This window comes from Phoca vitulina, unplaced genomic scaffold (genome assembly GCF_004348235.1).
Source record: "Phoca vitulina isolate PV1807 unplaced genomic scaffold, GSC_HSeal_1.0 scaffold8, whole genome shotgun sequence".
Lineage (NCBI taxonomy): Eukaryota > Metazoa > Chordata > Mammalia > Carnivora > Phocidae > Phoca > Phoca vitulina.
Window position 1 is genome coordinate 42,211,548 of NW_022589711.1, and position 24,579 is coordinate 42,236,126.

Sequence of the window (24,579 nt, forward strand, 5' to 3'; positions counted from 1 at the left end):
ATGACCAATCAAAAAAGAAAGCAATCTCATTTACTATAGCGCCAAAAAGGATATAGTGCTTAAGAAAAACCTAACCAAGGAGATAGAAGACTTGTACACTGAAAACTATAAAACACTGCCAAAAGAAATCAAAGAACACAGAAATAAATGGAGAGGCATCCCATGCTTGTAGCTTAGAAGACTTAATAACATTAAAATGTCCATACTACCCAAAGCCATATAGAGATTCAATGTAATCCCTATCAAAATTCCAATGGCATTTTTTGCAGTAATAGAAAAACAAAATCCTAAAATTTATACAGAATCTCAAGGGACCCCAAATAGCCAAAACAATCTTGAAAAAGAAGAACAAAGTTGGAAGTCTAATAATTCTTGATTTGAAAACAAACTATAAGCCAATTGTAATCAAGACAGTATGGAACTAGCATAAAAACAAATATATAGACCACTGGAACAGAAGGAACCAGAAATAAACCCTCATGTATAGCCAAATAATTTTCAACAATGGTGCCAAGACTACAAAATGGGGAAAAGACAATCTCTTAAGCACATGGGTGTTGGAAAAACTGGACCAAGAAGCAAAAGAATGAAGATGAACCCTTACCTCCACCACACACAAAAATTAACTCAAAATGAATTAAAGACCTAAACATGAAACCTAAAACTATAAAAATCCTATAAGCAAATACAGGGGAAGAGCTTCAGTACACTGGAGTTGGCAATGTACTTAACCTTTGGTGACTGGCTTATTTCACTTAGCGTAATGTCGTAATGTCGTTAAGGCTCATCCTTGTTGTGGCAAGTGATAGGATTTCCTTCTTTTGGGGACACCAAAAAGGACAAGAAACTAAAGCAAAAATAGACAAATGAGACTACATCAAATTTAAAAACAACATCTACAAAAATCTATAGCTAACATACTTAATGTGAAGAAACTAGGTGTTTTCCTACTAAGAACAGGAACAAGACAAAAAAGACTTCTCACCCCCCGCCCCATTCAAAATTGTACAGAATACAGTAAGACAGAAAAAGGAAATAAAAGGTATATATATTGGAAAAGAAGAAATAAAACTATCTTTGTTTACAAATGACCTGGTTGTCTATGTAAAAGAATCTCAAGGAATCAACCACAAAACCTCCTGGAACTAATAAGTGATTATAACAAGACTGCAGGTACAAGTTTAAGGTACAAAAGTCAAATGCTTTCTTATACACCAGCAATGAACAACTGGAATTTAGAATTAAAAACACAATACAATTTAGCACCCCTCCAAAAAGAAATACTTGGGTATAAATCCAACAAAATATGTACAAAATCTACATGAGGAAACCCATAAAACTCTGAGGAAAGAAACCACAGATCTAAATAAACAGAAACATATTTCATATGCATGGATAGGAGGACTTAATATTGTCAAGATGCCAGTTCTTCCTAATCAACAGATTCAATGCAATCCCAATCAAAATCCCAGCAAGTTATTTTGTGGACATCCAACAGTGAACACAATATTGAAGAACAATCAAAAAACTGTCACTGACTGACTTCAAGACTTACCATAAAGCTACAGTTAAAAAAAAAAAAAAGACAGTGTGATATACAAATACATCACTAGAACAAAACACAGAGCCCAGAAACAGCCACCAAATATAGTCAACTGAACTTTGACAAAGGGTCAAAGGCATTTCAATCAAGAAAGGATGGTCTTTTCATAAGAGTGCTGGAATAACTGGACAGCCACATGCAAAGAAATGAATGTAATCACAGATTTTATACCTTTCACAAAAATCAACTTAAAATAGATCATAGAAAAGGCAAAACTACAAAACACGTAGAAGACAACAGAGGAGACAATTTAGGTCTCCTTGGGTTTGGCAGTGACTTTTTAGATACAACACCAAAAGCATAATCCATGAAAGAAAAAATTGACAAATTAGACTTTTGATTAAAATTTAAAACTTCTGCTAATGAAAAGACAAGTCACAGACTGGGAGAAATCTCTGCAAAACACATATGTGAGAAAGCACTGTTATCCAAAATATATAAAGAACTCTTAAAACTCAACAGTAAGAAAACAAACAACCATTAAAAATGAGCATTGACTTGAACAGACACCTCATCAAAGAAGATACACAGATAGCAAATAAGCATATGAAAAGATGTTCAACATCATAAATCATCAGAAAATTGCAAATTAAAACAAATACTACTGCTCTCCTATTAGGATGGCTAAAATTTAAAACACTGACAACACCAAAGGCTGATGAGGATATGGAGCAATAGGAAATCTCTTTTTCACTGCTGGTGGGAATATAAAACCATTCTGTATGGTCACTTTGGAGGATAGTTTGGCAATTTATTGCAAAACTAAACAAACTGTTATCATACAATCTAGCAATTGTGCTACTTGGTATTTATCCAAATGAACTGAAAACTTACAACCACACAAAAACCTGCAAATGAATGTTTACAGCAGCTTTATTCATAACTGCCCAAACTTGGAAGCAACCAAGATGTCCTTCAATAGGTGAATGAATGAACAAACTGCGATACATGGATACAACAGAATATCATTCAGTGCATTTCTCCCATTCAGGAGGTTGCCTTTTCATTTTGTTGATCATTTCCTTTGCTCTGGAGAAGCTTTTTAGTATGATGTAGTCCTACTTATTTATTTTTGCTTTAGTTTGCTTTTACTTTTGGTGTCAGACTCAAAAACCTATTGCCAAGACCTATGTCAAAGAGTTTACTACTATGTTTTCTTCTAGAAGTTTTACAGTTTTAGGCCTTATGTTGGGGTCTTTAATTCATTTTGAGTTAATTTTTGTGTTTGGTGTACGATAGTGGTCCAGTTCCATTCTTTTGCATGTGGCTGTACAGTTTCCTCAACACCATTTATTGAAGAGACTATCCTTTTTTTCTCCCATTGTATATTCTCAGCTCCTTTGTCATAGATTAATTAACCACATACGCATAGGTTTATTTCTGGGCTTTCTCTATTCTGTTCCATTGATCTATGTATATATATTTTTTTTTTATGCCAATACCACATTGTTTTGATTACTACAGCTCTGTAATAGAATTTGAAACCAGGGAGTATGATGTCTTCAGCTTTGTTCTTCTTTCTCAAGACTGCTTTGGCTATTCAGGGTTTTTCATGGTCCCATACAAACTTTAGGATTATTTGTTCTATTTCTTTGAAAAATAGCAGGGGCCCCTTGATGGCTCAGTTGGTTAAGCATCTGACTCTTGGTTTTGGCTCAGGTTGTGATCTCGGGGTCATGGGATCGAGCCCCGCATTGGGCTCCGTACTCAGCGCAGAGTCTGCTTGGGATTCTCTCCCTTCCCCACTCTTTTTGTCTGCCCCTCCCCCTACTCAAACTCGCTCTCAAATCAATCAATCTTTTTTAAAAAACACCACTGAAATTTTGATAGGGATCGCACTAAATTTGTAGATTACTTTGGGTGATATGGCCATTTTAACAAAATTGATTTCTTCCAATTCATGAGCATAGAATATCATTCCATTTATTTGTGTGTCTTATAACTTTCAATATTGAGTCTTTCACCTTGTAGTTAAATTTATTCCTAGAATTTTATCCTTTTTAATGCAATTGTAAATGAGGATGCTTTCTTTATTTCTCTTTCTGATAGCTCATTATTAGTGTATAGACATGGAAGAGATTTTTGTGTATCCTGCAAGTTTACTGAGTTCATTTGTTCTAAAGGTTTCTTTGATGGAGTCTTTAGGGTTTTCTATGTATAATATCATGTCATTTGCAAATAGTAACAGTTGTACTTCTCCTTTCCAATTTGGATGCCTTTTTTTTTTTTTTTTTGCCTAATTACTCTGGCTGCCTTATATTAAGTTTTATTTCTCATTCACTCAAGGCATTCAAGCCACTGAAAGCCAGAAAAAGGACATTCAAGACCACAAATACCACACCTCCATTTTTTGTGTCTCTGGAATAATAGATGCAATAAAACTATATATAATTTTAAAAGCAAAATCAACAGAACTCTTCCACAGCAACCTTTGCACACTCTCTAAAAATTCAAATCAATTAAAAAAACATTTTACTAGTCACTACCTACACACTTGGGAAAGTAGCATAAAAGGGTCTCTATCCCTACAAGGCTTGGTTTGGTAATCATGAAAATGTGCCTCTCAGATCTCCCACTGCAAGGAGCATAATTGACCCACAGCCCCAGCTGCTGAGCTCTCAAAGACATTCTCCTGTTAAAGCCATGCCAAGCTTCCCATGAACTGTTCCAGAAAATGCCTGAGCATGGCAGACATATTTAATGGAGACCTTTTCCCAGGAAACACTGTACTCCTCTGGTTCAACCTCAGGCTGAGACTTCCCCATTGGTTTTGCTTTAACTTTCTTAGAGTTGCACAGCAGTGTATGATCTTTCCTACCTACTGTCCTTCCCTCTCTCCTCCACAGAGGTTAAGACCTAGTTTTTACCTTCTCTCGATAACAAGTTTCTATGACTCAAAGAACATACCTCCATATGGCATAAGTAAAGATTACTATTTCTTTTCAAGTTGTTTGTCAGTTTTATCAGGAAATAGATTTTCCACAAATGACTTAAAATAGTTACATAAATACAATTAGGTGCCTCAAAAAGATCATCAAATTTAGGGGCACCTGGGTGGCTCAGTCTGTTAAGGTCAGACTCTTGATTTCAGCTCAGGTCTCAGGGTTGTGAGATCGAGCCCCATGTCAGGCTCTGCGCTGGGCATGGAGCCTGCTTAAGATCCTCTCTCTCCCTCTGCCCCTCCCCCATCCCTCTCTAAAAAAGAAAAAATGTTTCTTTAAAAAAAAAAAGATTATCAAATTTAAGAGCAAGTAAAACAATCAAGTAAAATTTCCAAAGTGAATAGCCATTTGTAGTAATTCAGATGCCTAAAAATAAGAACAGAATTTAGTTACGAGGAGTTTTAAAATTCAGAAAATGTTCTCATAATTCACTGTTTCATTTGATTCATACAACATTGGAGAAAAAAGGGAACACAATATTTATTGAATTCTTTTCTGTGCCAAACAGTAGGCTGGGGCATTGCTGTAGTAGTAGCATCCTCATTTTAACAGATGATAAAACTGAGGCTCATAAAGTTAATGAATATGCTCTAGCTTACACAACTACTCAATAGTGAACAACCAAGGTTTTCTTTCTTCTATGCTGTCTCCACAATATCCATGCAGAGAATAATAATAACCCCAAGGATCAAAACCAGACATTATCTCTCCTCATTTTTGAAAATGGTATATATTAAAAGTAGGGCCCTACTCACTATTCACAATAGAAGGACAGTTATGCTTCACATCTCCATCCCCATATCCTAACCACAGAACTAGTGAAACCAAGCAGGAGACCTGAAACCTATGACTTAGCTCAAAGGAGAACTGAAATTAATAGTTAATGAGGCTAAGATCACTAATTAATTAAAAACACAACTTACCGATTTTCAAATTGGAAAAGCCAGCCTCAACAACTGTCAGTAGCTTTTGGGACTGATTAATCTTCTCCCTGCTCTAACAAAAGGTCTACATAAGGTACCTAGCTGGACTTTACCTCTATAAGACCGCAAGAGCATTTTCTATCACAAGCACTTCCAAACCAGCCAAGTGAAGTAATTTAATTTCTGTTTAAGTAATCTGCCACAGTATGATGGGTCACAGAAGAAAAAAAGACATTCAAACTATAGGTAGAACACTACTGAAATGAAGATTGTACCAAAAATTCCTAATAGAAAAGCTCAGTGTCTTAGATATAGTTTACGTGACTAGTGTGCAGGGATAATTACTCTTGGTTTTCTTTTTGTCTCTGACCATTTTCTCTCTTGTTTTTTCACCAAAACAAACTGCCTTTCACTGATATTAGCAGGTTCAGCACGATGATTTATTTGACTGGGCAAGGAGAAGACCCTATTTCAACCTTTTCTGGAAATACATAATTATTTAGTGTAATCCTAGGCAGCTGCTATGTAAATCACAGAAGTGAAACTACAGAATTTTAAGTTGTCATAAAAATTCCTATGATTTTATGATAATCAAGAAAAATGAACTGGCCAATATATCAAATTCTATTTCTTTTTTTTTTCCTTTGGAAACAGTTAACATTTAGCAAGGAGAACAAAGAATACTTAAGTCTCACAAAGGAAAGGTGATAAAGTGGAAAGAACTGAACTTACCACTTTTTAGCATGTAGAAGAAAAAAATAAAAACAAAAACAAAACCATACAATAGCAACAAAAGCAATAAATATTAAGGAATAAACTTAACTAGAAATGTCAAAAGCCTATATAACAAAACTCCTGAAAGACACAAAAGTAAACTTGAACAAATAGAAAGATATCTCTTATTCCTGGATAATTCAACATCACAAATAGGTCAGTTCTCCTTAAGTTAATTTGTAAGTTAATGAAATTTCAATTAAAAATATCAAAAAGCTTTTTTATGGAATTAGTCAAATTGATGCCAAAGTTCATATGGAAAAACAAACACTCAAGAATAGCTAGAAAACACAAAAAAGGAAAGCTACAAGGGTAGATTAGCTCTAGGAGACATTAAAACATACTGTAAAGCTCTATAATTAAAATAGTGTCGTAATGACAAAGGAATATGCAAATGACCTAGTGGAACAGAATGGAAAGTCCAGAAATAGACCAAGTACATGTGGAAATTTAGCATATATTAACAATACCATCGCAAGTCACTGGAGCAAAGACAGACCTTTTAATAACTGTACTGAGCAACTAACTGGTTAATGAGTTAGAAAGGATAAAATTAGATCAATAATTCATACCATACATAAGAATAAACTCCAGAAACAGGAATAAACTTCAAATGGATCAGGGAATTTAAATGTAAAAAGTGAAATCTTGTAATTACCAGAAAAAAGTGGATGAATTTCTCTTTAATCTGAGGGAAAGGCTTTCTACTTATAACTTAAAATCCAGATATGATAAAAGAAAAGAGTATCATATGGTAGAAAAATAGAATACACAAAGTAAAAATACTACATATATCACAAAGGCTAAATCCATAATAAAAAATTGTTCAGAGTTGAGAGGAAAAGGCCAAAAACCCATTTTAAAAATGGGCAACGAGAAAAAAGAAAAAAAGAATAATTCACATATACTCACAAAAGCAAACAAAATGGACTGTGAACAGGTGAAAAGATGTTAAACTACATTCATAATAATAATATTATAAGTTAAAACTACAGGGGCGCCTGGGTGGCTCAGTCATTAAGCATCTGCCTTAGGCTGGGGTCATGATCCCAGGGTCCTGGGATCGAGCCCCACATTGGGCTCTCTGCTCCGCGGGAAGCCTGCCTCTCCCCTCTCCCACCCCACTGCTTGTGTTCCCTCTCTCACTGTGTCTCTCTGTGTCAAATAAATAAAATCTTTAAAAAAATAATAAAAAACAATAAAACTAAAAAACATGACAGAGGGAACAGACAGGAAATGACATTTGTGTATTTTTGATCTTTGGAACCATGTTAGTGTGTTTCACAGACTGAAAATATAAATAATTTTTTTTAAAAAAAGCCAAGAAGAACAGGAGTAACATTCTAAGAAGGGATACATACAGAAACAAATGAACCAAACTGCATTTCAAAGGAATAACCTAATCACACGAAAGGAAAAAATTTTAATTAAAAAAAAAAGCAAGAAAAAGAAGAATTAACCAAATACGTTCTAAACAAAATCTATTGTTCTGATGCAGTGATGATAAAAATGTTTAGTAAAGCACTCTGGAGTCAGAATGTGTGGATTCACTTGCCCAACTTTCCACTTGCTAACTGTGTGACCCTGGGCAAGTTAATTTATAATCTGTGTGCGTAGGTTTTCTTATCCAAATAATAACAGTACCAATCTCACAGAACTAATGATAAGGCTCAAATAAAACTACTTATGTAAAAATCTTAGTAAATCACTGAGCATATAACAAGAATTTGGAAAGCATCTGCTATCATCAACTACTAATCCAAAAAAAAAACCACCACTGAATGTGTGGGCACCCAGGATACACATAATAAAAATGGAGTCCTTGTCATGAAAAAATTTGGAATTTCCTAGTTTATGAACAGTAAGTGTTCAAGGAATTTAGAACAACAAGATCCACAGGCTGGCTAGAATCATGTGAGAAATTTCATAAAGGAGCAATCTGACAAGGGTTTTTATATGTGCACAAGATTTAGATTAGCAAGAGAATGGGAGTGCTAACAGAAGCTAAATAAAAGCAATGAAGCCATAAAGACCAATATATTTCAAGGATAGCAGCAGAGAAGGCTTGGAAAGCTGAGTATCTAGAGATAAGGCAAGACTATGGAAGTTCCTGAATGTACTACTGAACTGGGCAGGCTTTATTTTCTAGACTATGAGGAACCATAGAATTGTGTGCAGGGGAAACAGTATGACCAAACTGAACTGTGGGGTTATTCTAGTGCTGGTATGCAGAAGATCAGAAGTAGAGTCTTACTAGTGGGTAAGCCAAATAATGGTAAGGGACTGACTAGAATAGTAGTGATGAAAAAGGGAAAGAAGTTACAATCATCAAGGCAGTGAGGGGGAAAAAAAAATCAATGAAGTTTGATAACAACTAGATATGAGGTATGAGAGAACAGAAAAGTCTGAATGACAAGGTGAATAACAAAATCATTAGAAGGAAAAAGCAAAAGGGAAGGGGAAGGAATCATTAGAAGGAAAAAGCAAAAAGGAAAGGATTTGCGTTGGGTCTTAAAAGTCAGGTCAGGATTAGATAAGAAGCCTTGCCAACCTGAGATAACAAATCAAGATCCAATGGGCATTTGGCAGCAGGGTACTAGTACTTAGGAGAGAGTGTGAGAACTGAAGACAAAAGGTATAAGAATTTTTTTTTCTAAAAAAAAAACCTCTTTAGAATGTTTGGGACATTCTAGAGAACAGAGCTAACAGACTGTGTGCTGTTTCAGAGGAGTGATCATCTCATTTATTTTTATAGCCCTTCAAGTTTGGCATGGTTGCTAGCACAGGAGAGACTCTCAGTAAAATGTTGCACAGGTAGGGAAAGTAGAGAATGGAACAGAGCTGTTTGGCTTGTTAATGGCAGAGCCTACATTAGAGCCCAGGTCTCCTGACTCTCCACTATATACCATAAAATAGAGATGACCTCTGAACATTCATGCATAGGATCCCCTAAAGAGCTAGTGTAAGAAATGAAAATAAACTAAACTGTGGGGAGGGCTGGTTTCTAGGGGTAGATGGATGGAAGACATAAGAAAATTGCAAAGAAAATCAGAGGTATTTAGGAAAAAACAAATGATAGTGTTGCATCACAGATTCAAAGGAAATTTTAAGAAAGGAAGTACAGTCAATTGTTCAAACGATCAAACACCACAGGTAGTGTTTCTCTGGTCTCCTATACCAATGAGATCCAGGTCATTTTTTAAAAGTATAAATTAAGAAATTTTAATCTACTTTCACAACATTTTAAAATCATGTATCACTCAGCAGTGGTTCAAAAATATTGCAATCTTTAGTGAATTTTATCTCTACAAAATACAAAACAGAAAATAAAGTCTCTATAATAAATTTGCACAGTAAATGAAATTTGAAGCAAATTTGAAGAGAAATGAATGAAAAAAATACTTATTTACATCTATTGATAGCAATAAAATACATGAAATACCAAAGGTCTTACCTTAAATCTCTTGTCCTGTAATACCTTCTTGATGGCAACCAGTTCTCCTGAATCACAAAGTTTGGCTTGATATACCACACCAAATGACCCATTTCCAATCACTTTAGTGTCTGTATAGCTGACTTCTTGTGGCCTATCTGGACCCTGCCCAGGAGTTGCCACCACTGTAGTCACCTTGCTGCCATCCTTGTCTCCTAAAAGAAAGAAGAGATAGAAAAATGAGAACCGTAAAGAATTAAACAGAGAAAACTGCTGAAGTATACAAAGTAAACTGCATTCTTTACTACAAATTATTTTTAAATGCTCATCTTAGTTTATCATATAGAATTACTTCAACTATTTGTTTCAATTATAAGTAATTTTTTAAACCACCATTTATTCATTGTGTAGACCAGGCATCATATTTAGTTTATATATATGACTTCATTTAATGAAAACAACAACTCCATGAGGTATATAGTACTGTTCCCATACAAAATTAATGGAAAGAATGTTAAATTTGCCCAAAGTCAAAAGTCGAATGGTGGACTCACCAGGGTGTGAATCCTTATCCAACTCTAAAGGCCCTAGTTCTTTTCTCAAGGCTTCCTTATTCTACTTGAAAATAAAATAGGTGCCACTGAACATATCTAAATATGTTGACTCTATTCAGACCACTCTGCCTTTACAAAGGGAAGGCTTATTTCTTTTTAAGTAAATAAAATACCTCTCAGAGAAAGGTCAGATGGGGAAAAGGAATATGGAGTGTTAATTTGGGGTAAGAGATGTAAAACATAAAAGAAAAACCAAATCTATTCTGAACTGAGCCTTATTCATAAGTAGCTCACTGACGTTCTGTTGTCTCTGCCCACTCAATGGCTCTTGCCTTACCTTCTGTACCTTTCCTCCCCTTCCAGTAACAATCCAGAGACTCCTCAATTCAAGCCCAAGAACCACCTCCTACTTGACTAGGCAGAGTTCACAATCATCTTGTTCTCCAAATTCTTAAACTATTCTAAACCATACTATGCTAACTAGAACCTGATTCTAAAGAGCTTTAAATTGTTCTTTCAGTGATTTCAGAATACATACAGATTCTAGTGAGTACAAGCATTGTGAAGTAGCAATTATGATTTGTGCTTCTTCTCTCTTCCCTGAGAAATCTAAAACCAATTCTCTGTACATATAAGTCCTTAGGCTCACTGACTAAACTGCACTTTTTCCTTTTTTTCCTCTTCTACTCTTCCATTATATTATTTTTATGATGCTAACTGAATTCATACTAACCTAATAAAAGAAAAAATAATGTATTTTTAACTCTAGATACCAAGCCTAGATTATGAAGTATTCATTTGTAACTCACATATAAAAGAATGAAAAATATAATAATCTCATTTTCCAATGGTTTGAGTTTTTCCCCAGTATGAAATTACCAGGTAAATGAATGCCCAAATGTTACTGGCAAATTTACCCAATGTGTATAGCTCTTTTAGTTCACAGAGGTACTAATATAGACAAAAACCAATAAGCAATATCTGTGACTGATTAATTCTTTTTATAAGGCAGCCTTCATGACAGACACAAAAGCAATGAAAGATTCCTACTTAAGAGCTAGCTGAATTACAGGCAGTCGATATTATACATTATAGCATGGTTAACTACCTTAAATATGTATGTTTTTGATTCCAAGGTATATCACCCAACAGGTATGAAAGCACAAATCCAACACCACTTGTAGAAAGATAACCCAAATCTTGTCAACACCACCCTTTTTATTCATAACAGTATTATATGTACTTGAAATGCATGCAAATCCCAGCAGAAGCCCATACACACATATATAGCAGTTCTCAATGCTTTCAAATGATTTCTTCACATTTCACTTCCTAGTAAAATAAATCTCAAATATATTTGCAAAATCTAGTTTAATCGAATCTCAGTTCTAAATCATCATGCTCAACTCCCCAAATATTCCATTTACTTTCATCTCTGAGCATGTTAATGTTAATTACATCCTTTCAGGTTGACTATAAACCTTACTATGAGTTATTTTCTTCTTCATTTGTAAAATAAACCCATCTCTACTTGCATTATAACATTCCTCTAAAGACAGAATCACAGTCTTCTGAACTTTAAATGAAGAGATCTAGAAAGGTTGGATTCAGAAAGAATAAAATCCAAGGTATTGAATACATTTTATCATCCAATTGCCCAAAGAAAATAAAAAACAGAATTGATTTCAACAGTCTGACTCTTCCCTAGATCATCCACCATATCACCAAAACTTATATATTTCAAGAACTATTAATAATTCCACTGAGCAAGTTGCTTGTAAAATCTCATAGGTCTAATTCACAAAACAGAGCATCATTATTTTTTAATTAAAATAACAGATTTTAAGAATGCCTGTTGCATTTCACAATTTTAATTGAAAACAAAAGCTAAGGTATAAACAAAAATCACGCTTTTCTACTGTATAACCATATGTCAATAAAGAAAACAGTAGCCACAGCTTTGTACTTGCTTCTGTAAGAGAACTTAAAACAATATAAGCATGTGTAATGACTTTCCCCACTTGCCTCCCCAGTATGCATTTCTAAAGAAACCACAGCATTTCAGAAACAGAACTTGAACCAGCTATGAAAAGCATACCATATCTGATGGATACCATCAGAACCCTGAGACTTAAAATCTCTTCATCTTCAACTACTAAGCCCAGGGAACATCTAATTGTGCTTTTTCTCATATGTAAATTATAATGCATAAATAAAATAATTCTGCAAAAATATTAAAGTGGGGTAGAAAGATAAACAGGTCCTGCAGATGTTATCACTAGAAGATGCCCTTAAGGCCTCTTAATTTTAAATTGCGAACGGATTTGGCTAAGGACCAATCCTTTCACCCTCTTGTACATCTAGTAAAAAAGGTAGACTTACTATCTTAGCAGAAATTAAAGACTTATTCTATTCTCTTTTGAGCAGTTCAGAAACTGCTGAGAACTCTTAAAGGCTATATTCTCTACTAATATGAAATCCCTAAGTATACTAGGAACAATAGTTCTCAGGCTTTCTACCTCAAGCATTCTGGAATTTTTATTCAGAAATTATCAAGCTCTTCAGACTGCTTCATCATAGATCTGAAATAGCAGAGCTGTAAAGAATGGCAAGATAACACTGGGAATGACTTGGCATGAGCATTAGCACATGGGACAGACAGCAGCTACTGTGCCAAGGAAAAGCATGTCACCATTTGGCATTGTAATTTGTCAACTTAGCAATAAAACAGCTGTATAAAATTTCACTGTATAAAGAACCATCCAATTCATTGTTTCATCTACTCTCATAATAAATGCAGGAAGACATTATTACATTACTATGCAAATGAGGAAAGTAAAACTAAGAGTTTAACTTATCCAATATCATAAAGCTTTAAGTAGCCAGAACTCCTCACTTGCCTCATACTGCCTCTGCTATATTTTACAACCTTCCTAATACAGCTGAAAGACTTAACTTCATATACTATTGCCCCCCCACCCAAGAAGCATATAATGTAAAAAGATCAGCTCCAAAGCAGTAAGAAATAAGAGAGTAAATGATAATCTGTTACAGTTTTCAGGCCTCAATCATTCACATTAATAGCTAAAGAGCTATTTCCAAAAATACTTTGGTAACCTTAGATTTTGAAACTTACCTTAAAGCAAAAACATATGGAAAACAAAAATGTAAAATAATCGATTCTGTGATGTTCAATTTAATATCTGCTACTAGAAACTGTATAATTTTGGATCTTAGCAATTGAGCATTATAAGCACTGCTCCCAACAGGCCAAAATCCTCATGAAAAGCTGGAAATCAATAAATCTGCCTCATTAAAAACAAAACAAAAAAATCACCACTCTGCCCAATACTAAATTTCCCAGAACACATGATACAGTGAGTCTCATACCAATTACAACAAAACTGTCTCCTAAAATACACTACTGTCTTGCAGGTACAACAACAAAACAATGGGAACAGCTCAGCTCCAGGAGGCCCCTTCTCCTACCAGAGGACTCCTGGGATCCTCTATTACAATTAAAATTCACTCAGGGAATATAAATTTCCTATTATAACTAGAAAATAGAATTAAATCTTAAATATATAAACAAAAGACTCCTTATACAGCAATAGAAAGATGATATGCAACAGAATAACCACTTTCTATTGAAGGTGTTAAATATAGAATTTAATTGTTTAAAAGCCTTAGGCGTATCCTAAAATAATATGTGTGAGCTAGTACCCAATCTCTCAAACAAAGGTTTGTATCTTGTGAGCAACACCTTGTGGTGACATCTTCTAAGTCTTCTGAAGTCACTCCTCAAACCAATTCACCTTGAGAGGAACAAATGTTATAGTGTAACACTGACCACATCCAAATGTGGCATGAGCATCCCAAAACCAAAAGGCCACTTTAAGCATGTTTAAATATTTAGGAGTTATCTGACACTGATACTCTAATTTTACATGAATGATAAATCTCATTCATACTTTAGCCATTTGATTTCGGTTTCTTAAGATTTAGAGCTGAGGAAAAGCAAGAACTACAACAGTTTTTAACTATGAGGCTTGCAGAGATGTTAACAAGATGACACAAACTGAACAAAGTCAATGACTGTCTAAATATCCTCCTTTAACTCAAGAATAACCTCTCCATTTAGAAATAACAGAAGTTAAAAGTCTGTAACAAAAGCACAGAGGAACCAGCATGCCACTGTGACTATAAGGATGATATGAAGTATTGTTAGGAAGTTTTTTATTGTTGTTGTTTTTTACCTAACAACCGTATTAGTAGGGTAAACTCACTGCCTATTGTTTCTCTAACTCAAAGAGAAATAACAGCTATTTTTACGTATATTTAACAACACCACAGCAAACACTCTATTAAAAAATATATAAATTACCCCCCAAAATAAAAAGAACCTCATTTTGAGGCATGATTAAGACTGTCTGAAGGGGAGGGGCGCCTGGGTGGCTCAGTCGTTAAGCGCCTGCCTTCGGCTCAGGTCATGATCCTGGGGTCCTGGGATCGAGCCCCGCATCGGGCTCCCTGCTCGGCGGGAAGCCTGCTTCTCCCTCTCCCACTCCCCCTGCTTGTGTTCCTTCTCTCACTGTGTCTCTCTCTGTCAAATAAATGAAATCTTTAAAAAAAAAAAAAAAGACTGTCTGAAGGGGAAACACTGACTACTGTCAAATTTTCAAGTTTTGATATCAAAGTTCAAAAACTATTTATCCTAAGTAACTGCCTAAGGAACATCTATTAAGGCAAGACGTTCTCCCCAAAATAAACAAGACAGTTTAAAAACATGAAAACAACATAAAAATAAGCAAAATCATAATATATAAAAAGTAAGGAACTGAGGTCCAGAGAATGAGAGGTAGACAAATTAAAAAATAAACTTATTCTTTTCATGAAATAGGGACTCTAAGACCTGGAAGCTCTAGCCAGAGTGCATCTGCTCACAACCCTAGAGCAAGACTTGGAAGAAAGAAAGAAACGCCAATCAAGCAGCTAAATCAGCCAAATCAACCCCAATTATCAATAGCACGATAAAAATTTTAAGGCAATTTCTATGAAACCTTGATAGGATAAAAATCTTTCTGGCAGAGCCTTTTCCCTTAGACACCATTCATCTCCACATGACTCGATGTAAAGGACTAGGAAAAATAAAACAAAAGAATTACTAAATTTCCTTTGGGGATAGGAAGAGTAAACAAAAGGAGAGGCAGAGAAAACAAAATGGACAGATGTCACACATGGGCTGACTTTTGGACATGTTTCCCTATATGCCACTTCTAGAAATAGAAAGGAAAACAGGGTGGCAAAGGATAAAGATCAGATAAAAAAAAGATTCCGGAGGCCTTAACAGTACAATAACACCACATTTTTAATCACAGGGATATACCATACCAATGGGATTAATAAGGGTAAATTCTGAAAGACCATAAAATTCCCTTTAAGAAAAAAAAAATTCAATCAAGTTTTTGTGCTAGAGGCATAATGGTATTATATGGGCTCTGAAGTCTTACCAAGGTTTGAATCACATATTCTACCACTTAGCATCTATAAAATGGAGATAGCTGCTACTTCATAGGGTTGTTGTAATGATTAAATAACTTAAGTTGAGCATTTTTTTTAAGTGCATGCCCCACAGAGAGTGCTCAATAAATAATAGTTTCTCTGAACTTTGAGTTATTGGCCATGGAAATAGAAAAAAAACATTCCTTTGCCCTGCTATGCTCTTTCAACACTCGGTACATGCCCTACTACAGTGCTTATCACAACGTTCTATAATTATTAAGAGTCTGAGCCCCTCACTTGACTAAGGAGCTCTTAGGAAAGCTAAGCATTATCTGAATCATTTGCATTTCCCTAGTGCTTATTAGCACAGGGTTCAGCACAATGCAGGTGGCTCCACAAAGGTTTACTGTTGAATTTATGTAGAATTACTCAAGCACAACTGTTAGGATTTGGGAACGATTTCATGCTAAACATTAAGCAGTGTGTTTACGTCTTCTTATGCTTGCCATTGATCAGATACAAATCCCCAGGGATAAGGGACATAGAACGGCTTTACCAGTAGTAAAAGAGAATGGAGGGCTTACTGGAAATACGGTGACAACATGCAGCCAAAACAAATGATCCAATTTGCCACATGTGTATTTATTTACAGGTAGCAGAATTAGTCTGTTTCATAACCATTTTCCAAATAATTCTGTTTTCTTTGAAGCATCAATATGTAGCAATGGGTAAGAACTCTGAGATTTGAAGTTCACCTTCAGGGATAGAGGACACCTCTGAGGTCTGAAGTTCAATTTATATCAACTTATATGTAAGTATATTCTTTTTTTAAAGATTTATTTATTTATTTCGGGGGGTTGGGCACACACGCATGAGCAGGGGGAGGGGCAGAGGGAGAAGGAGAGAGAGAATCTCAAGCAGACTCCCCACTGAGCGCAGAGCCCAACCCAGAGATTGATTCCACCACCCTGAGATCATGACCCAAGCCAAAATCAATAGTCAGATAGATGCTCAACTGACTGAACCACCCAGGCACCCCTTTATGTAAGTATATTCTTTGAGGACCGTTTTATAGTTTGTAAGAACCACTCAGAGCAGACAGAAGAATCACTTGGGAGAGTTTACTGAAAATCAAGAATTTCACCGCTAGAGAGACTCAGCAGGTATGCAGTGGGGCTCAGAAAATTGCATTTTTTAATAACCATCCCCAGTAATTCTTTTTAAAAAAATATTTATTTATTTGAGAGAGACAGAGAGGGAGAGAGCATGCATAAGTGGGAGGAGCAGGGATAGGGAGAGAGAATCTCAAGCATACTCCACACTGAGCGCAGAGCCGGACATGGCCTGATCTCATGACCCTGAGATCACGACCTGAGCTGAACCAAGAGTCAGATGCATAATGACTGCACCACTCAGGCACCCCATCCACATCCTAATTCTTAATGCAGTTCCAAGCACCATACTGTGAGAAAGAACCGTAATACCATTTAATCCCTACAACCCAATCCTGTGACATACTCATGATGATCATTTAACAAATGGAAGAAACTAAGGTGTTCAAAAAGGTTTGGTAATTTACCCAAGGTAACTCCCTTCAACCAGTTGCACCAACAGGACTCAGAACTTTTTAAAACCTATACCCTACTACATTACTTTTTAAAGACCATGCCATAAAAACAATACACAGGAGTTGAGGTCCTAAAATCAACTTTATTTTCATCAAAACTGAAAATTTCAAATACTTTACAGAAGGTTCTGACACAAGTATCTATTAGATAGATAAATTCTAATTCAAAAATCAAAAGTTCTAATTCAAAATATCCATATTCCTTTTCAACTAATTTTAATTGACTCAATTTTTTATAGTCTCTTAAAAAACAAGTTTTAGGGCGCCTGGGTGGCTCAGTCGTTAAGCATCTGCCTTCGGCTCAGGTCACGATCCCAGGGTCCTGGGATCGAGTCCCACATCGGGCTCCCTGCTCGGCAGGAGGCCTGCTTCTCCCTCTCCCACTCCCCTTGCTTGTGTTCCTGCTCTCGCTATCTCTCTGTCAAATAAATAAAATCTTAAAAAAAAAAAAAACCAAGTTTTATTTTAAACCAAACAAACCAAAAACCAGAATGAACCCTGCTAATTTTCAACAGCCTGAACTTAAATATTATTTTACTTATGAACCATGTACTAGAATCAAGCATATTTTTCCTTTTTTCTAACTCTAGTGAATTGGAATAAAATCAAACCAAACCCAAAATGAATAAATATTTCACTTGGTCTTAAGCTCTCACTTGAAATAATACTAAGATGCATTTTAGAAACAGGTTTATTTCCCATGAAAGTCTAAAAGGCTTTTTTGAAGCATGTATGTAAAGCGCTTCAGCTTTTAGGATTTACATTAGAATCTTTAAGTTTTGGGGTGCCTGGGTGGCTTCCTCAGTTAAGGGTCTACCTTCAGCTCAGGTCTTGATCCCAGGGACCTAGGGTTGAGCCCACTGTCAGGCTCCCTGCTCAGCGGGGAGTCTGCTTCTGCCTCTCCTTCTCCCTGCCTCCCCGCTGTGCTCTAGCACACCCATGCCCCCTCTCTCTCTTAAATAAATAAAATCTTTTAAAAAACAGAGAATCTTTTAAGTTTTAAGCATATTTACCTGTTTGATTTACAAACTTTTGCCCAATATGGGGGTGGGACGAGTAAGCAGTATATTTAAATTTTTCTTAATGAGGAAGTTTACCATATTACCAAAAAAAATAGTATACTATACATGGATGGAAAGAGTAAACAGCACATGCTTAGACAAAAGACATAAATACTTTAAAAAGCACAATGGCTCACTGATCCAGTGGTCATACTTCTAGCAACTTCAGTCTTGAGCAGCAACAAATCCAGAAGAAAGCCAGACAAAACTGATATATTTTATTCTAGTCTTTGAGTGTAATATTAAAATCAACACTCTACAATTTTTTTTAATGAATTAGGTCTGTTTTCATCCTACCATACACACCCCCTTCATCCTCAAAACTGCCTTCCAACAACCCAAATCCGTGCAATGTAACAGCTCGCTCAGTCTTGCTTTCCTCTGAACTATGCACCAAAGTTATCCCCACCCCCAAATCCAAATTGCTTTTCCTATAGCACAGCATACAAATTTATATACATTTTTATATGCATTTTAAAGTGGAGGTTATTAATCTAAAATTTTCTGTTAAATTTCAAACAGTGGTGGGGAGGAAAAAGGCAGGACGGGATTTATTTTCTCCCTGAAGACTTGCTTATTCTAGATTGGTCCTATATGCTTTACCAATTACAATTTAACAATAATCAGTCTATCAGGGCAACAATCATGTTTATCCCATGTTGGTTGCTGTAGCCCCATTTTATGTCTTACGCACACAGGTTGTAAAATATTTGTTCATTTAGGGCGCCTGGGTGGCTCAGTTGGTTGGGCAACTGCCTTCGGCTCAGGTCATGATCCCAGAGTCCTAGGATCGAGTCCCACATCGGGCTCCCTGCAAGGAGTCTGCTTCTCCCTCTGACCCTTCCCTCTCTCGTGCTCTCTCACTCTCTCTCTCAAATAAATAAATAAAATCTTAAAAAAATATATTTATCATTTGTAAGTGAACGAATTCCTACAGGATTCCACTACACTTTGGAAACTGCTAAAGGTCTGAAAGTCACTAAAGTTAAGTACCTCTAACTCCTCCTCTAAGATGATACAGGACTCTGTAGTCAGCTCTCAAAAAGGTTGAGTCATTCAACAGACTGAGAAGCAAATGTAAAAAACAAATTCACAGATTTGACGATTTTCCCTGGGACCAACCTCGATCACCGTACACCATCATCACCCATCATCATCAAAAATAACGTATTTGTGAATCACTTTACAATTTATAAACATGTTTACACCCATTACCTCACTTTATCCAGGCAACAGTCCTATGAGGGAGGGAGAACCAATACTAAATGGAGAAGAGAGAACTGAAGCTCAAAAGATAAGTAAAATTGCTCTAGGTTATACAATGATATTGAAAACTACAACCCAGTTCATTCAGTTTCCAAGTTTAGTACACTTTCCAATATCTATAAAAATGGAAGCAAATCAAGCCATTTATTTCTACTTCAAAAATCAATTCACAAAAATAAGTCCAATATAGCCACATATTTTAAGTAAATGTCCTCACACCTTTTAATATGTACTGCAAAAATATCTTATACTATAAAACTAGTATAAAACTGCTTCATTTTGCCTGAGATATATGGCTCCATGAGAGACAAATAATCTAAAATGAGTAAAAGAAGAGCCAGAATTCTGAGGAAAATCAAATCAATGAACTGACAGCATACATTTAATTACCTGGACAGATGTATCAGAATACAAAGTAATAATCCACTGGTTAACAACAGCTGCTACTTTTGCAGGAATACAAGGAATGTTTCCTGATTTTATTTATTTGGCCTGGTTTATTCTAAATCGGAAATATTGGGAACTGAAAAAGCAGGAAAGCAGGATTTTTCTAATCAATAAACAAAAAAGTAATGTGAAGACTAAATCTCTCTACATCACACAGTTTTAGGAATCTCATGTTGATTTGGCTAACCTACATTATTTTACTTTTCAGAAGTTTAAAGGTAATAGAGCATATCTGTCGAAGGAGGAGGAGGGGAGGAAGAGGAGAAGAGGAGGAAGAGGAAGAGGAGGAGGAGGAAAATGAGGAGGAGGAGGAAGAACTGGATTTAAAAATGCTCCAAATGGGGCGCGTGAGTGGCTCAGTCAGTTAATACTCTGCCTTTGGCTCAGGTCATGATCTCAGGGTCCTGGGATAGAGCCCTGCGTCAGGCTCCCTGCTCAGCAGGGAGTCTCTGCTTCTCCCTCTCCCTCTACTTCCCCACTCCTGCTTGCGAGCTCTCTCTCTCTCTCGCTCTATCTCAAATAAATTTTAAAAAATCTTTTAAAAAATAATAAAATAATTTAAAAATAAAGATAAATAAAAATACTCCAAATGTATATAATATTTGGGTGGTTTTCCACATCACGAAAAACTAACTCTGAAATATATGCATATATAAACACCAAAGTAGCTCACTGTTCTAAACAGCCTCCAAAGATACCCAGGACCAGCAACTAACCAATACGGGGATATCTAACCCAGCACATTTTCTTATCCCCTTCTCTCTCCCCCAAATCTTCATATTGTTATATTCTCTCCTCCCTTAAACTTGCATTATTCTTCTGTCAATTAAATCCACCTCAGGCAACATCCTAGGTTACTCCACCTTTTTTTCCCCCCTCAGATCTTAGAGGAAACTTTTTCTCTTTCTCTTCCCTACTCTCTTCATTCCACTCAAGAGCTAAAATAATGTAATAATAATAATAACCTTAACTACAGCTAGTAGGCAAAAGGGTAGCACTTCGGCTCTAAGAGAAAGTAAAGCTATGAGTTGAAAAGCCAACGCCACCAACCTATAAAGCTCCTGAAAGTAACCAGAAAGATCTGTCAGCCTCACATAAGTCTCTACCTATTCCTTGTTTCCCTTAAATTAAATCTCTATATCAATCAAGTACCAACACTTAGGATAATTTTTTCAAAGCTATTTTAGGGGGGTTTAGTTTTATTTAATTACTATCCCTGCAATATTATTATTTTCTATTTTTTTCACTATAAATATGTAGATATCTGAGCTAAGTTATAAGTTATGGCTTAGGCTTTTGTAGGACAGCCTGCTTGGGAACCTCATTTTTATTCTGCATAATTAACAAAACTTTCAAAGGAAAAACATGTTCTAATTTCCAAAACAAGTGATGAACTTTTAGAAGATAATTTGTTTACAAGCTAAGATTTTTCTGTGTAATCTGGGGGGAAAATACACCTCAAATATTACATTTTAACTTATTAAACTGTTAAAGAGGTAGGGTAGCTCCTAAGAGCTTTGTAAGATCTCATTAACAATGAAAAATAAAATAGCCAGGTATGGATTCAGTCATTAATTCCATTTTTGCCAGGGGCAACACACATTTTCAAATAGTGATTCATTTTTTAGCTTATAGTTGTAACTATATGAGTAATGATGCTATGTTTATAGTTAATACAGAATATGCTTATGGCAAAAATATATTAAATAACGTTGTCCCCACTGATTCAAATCAGTTGGAATCAAATCCATATTGGTTTTGATATTTGCCCCCTCTTCCTCCCTCTAAAAACTAGCTTAACATCCCTCAATACTCTCCCTGTAAAGATGGACTTTAGAGAACCTAGCAGTACCATTCAAATAGGGCAAAGGACATGCCCTAGGCCCATCTCTCCACAGAAGAGTACTGACAGATCAACTGGGTAAATTCATAAAGCAGAGTCCACTTAGCATTTCTTCCTACAAAGCTCTGCTAGAAGAGATGCTAATTGGGCTCTGTTAAATAAAGGCCACTGGAATGACACAGTCCTACACTCACAGTGGGACTATAATAAGCCTTGGTTCCTACTGTCACTGCCTAAGAAGTATGGCTAATCCTCTTGCCAGTGGATCATAGAAGAGTATGGTGGGTACACCCCATGCCAGGGCAGAGTACTTTCCACACTGCTGACTCATCATTACTTCAAGTGAGAGAAGTCGAGAGGACTTAAAGGTAGAAACACTTTCTCTTAAAAAAGAACTTTTATGGGAAACGACTACATTTCTAACCTTGCCTTTTCAGACAGTCTTTATCATCTCCTACTATTACCTACTTGACCTAATGTAAACCAGGACAGGACCAGCATGAGTCAGCTAACACTGACTGCTGGCTAAATTCCTTTTTTTAACCATATCTCCAACAATGCTTCTGCAGTGTTAAAAGAAAATCAGTGGAGAAGTGAGTTCCACTTAAAATGAAAGCAAGAGAGAGAAAAGAGATGCAATCCTATACTCCCAGGACTTGTACTTTAATAAATCACTCCTATGTGGCTTTGTAAATTATTAATTCTCTCACATACATTTATGCCATGCATATTCTTTCTGTTTTATAAAAGTATTCTCTCATGTTAATGGTGAATATTAGGATGACAGAAAGTTTCAAAAATCTTGAGAACAGAAAAGGAAAGAAGATACGATAGAATTTTTTGTTCAAATACATTGTCATTATTGATTAATTCATCACACGCTTAATAAGCACTATCTGTGTACCAGACTGCAAGGAACGAGAGTCACAAAAAATGAGTAAGACAAACAAGGCCCCTTCATTTATGGAGATTTCTGTTCAAAGAGAATTTATTTATTTATTAATAAAATCCAGATTCAGTATTTATTCAAAATCTGGGTTCAGTATCTCTTATAACATTAGAGAGCTGGGTACCTTACCAATTATTTTCACTAAAACCGCACTTAATCTTAACAATCCTGTGACGTGCATGAAATTACCTTCATCTCACAGATGAGGAAACCAAGGCTCCAAGAAGTTAAGAGACTTATTAGAGATCACAAATTAGTAAGAAAGGCCACATTAAAACAGCTGTTCTAATTCCAAGTGTCGACTCCATCACTAATGTATCAACCTGCTTCTAAGAAAAAGCCAAACAGAAAAAGATAGTAGTGGATGTCCAGATTACTAAGTTAACTTGAACTCCTGTGTAGAAATAAAAATATAAAAATCCTTAAAAATATTCTGATGTGAACATATGCAAACAACAGGACCAAGAGTCCACTGAAAACTTTTCAAGTTGAGCTCCTCCAAGACTCCATCCAATATAGCCCTCCATTCCATACAATATTCATGCTTCACAGATAAAATATATTTTAATAAAAGTTAGTTACAAAATAAATATTTGTAGAGCCATCCTATTTTCTAACCAATTTCCATTATAAAAACTGAAATTACATCCACTGAAGAGTTCTACAGTAGACACAGTTTAATGTTGCAGAGATTTAATACAGTAAATAGTTCTATAGATCAACAAGGTCAATAGAAAGCCATCTAATCCATTACTCTTAAAGTGCCACTTTAAATTTCATCAAGAAGAAAAATATTATTTACCCTATCTTGAGACACCCCATACACATAACCCATAGTTGCACTCCTCTGTCCAAGTACCTACATTACCTAAAAGGGAGCAAAGTAAACATTAAGGGAGAAGAGAACAAATGTACCTAACAATCCAAGCACCATGACAGAGAAAAAATGGTGAACCTCAGAAGCCCGTAATAGCAGCTGAACCTCACCAATTTCATTAATATATCCATCAAAGCAAGTGAAGCAACACCCTTCTGCAATTAACTGTGTTCCAAGTAGACAGTAGGATTTTTTCCGATAATTTACAAACACCCTTGGAAAACTGAATTCCAAATAAAAAAGAATATTTTAGTTGTGTTATTCGACTTCTTGCATAAATATTCCAGATAACCTGGCCAACAGTATAAGTGGACTCCAGAAATTAACCTGATACTGAGAGTCTTAAGTTTTCCAATAATAAGAAATTTCCCAGATTCATATTTCTGGGAGAGTGTAATAGATAATTCTTATGGTATCTGTCCAATACATGTACACAAAGTCAAATTAACCACTAATTTTCTCATTTTCCAGCTTACATTTTCAACTATGAAAAGTGTTCCTACATGAATAGTTAATACACATACACCCTCCCTCTCCTCTGAAAACTTCTTTCCCCTTCCACTGAGTTAAGAACCTGAATATATTCACCCAAGTATTTATTTCTCCCTAGACTAGACTGTGAAAACTCAACAATAAATTAGTTAAAACTCAACAATAAATTAGTTAGCCCAGTTAGACTATATAAAAGAGAATTACAGGATGCAAGGGAGCTTATAATGAAGGATCTAGAATCTAATCAGGGTTGGGTTGCCTTAAGAAAGTGATATTTCAGTTGATA

The 24,579-nt window shown here is 35.6% G+C and overlaps 1 protein-coding gene across 2 annotated transcripts in view; it reads right to left on the reverse strand.

The window, feature by feature from the left end:
• GSK3B (glycogen synthase kinase 3 beta) overlaps positions 1–24,579 on the reverse strand; it is a 207,149-nt gene that overhangs the window by 130,520 nt on the left and 52,050 nt on the right. For both annotated transcript variants that reach the window (XM_032406632.1, XM_032406633.1), the window contains exon 2: positions 9,697–9,890. In XM_032406632.1, the coding sequence (XP_032262523.1) occupies positions 9,697–9,890 (194 nt within the window). The remainder of the gene's footprint in view (positions 1–9,696; positions 9,891–24,579) is intronic.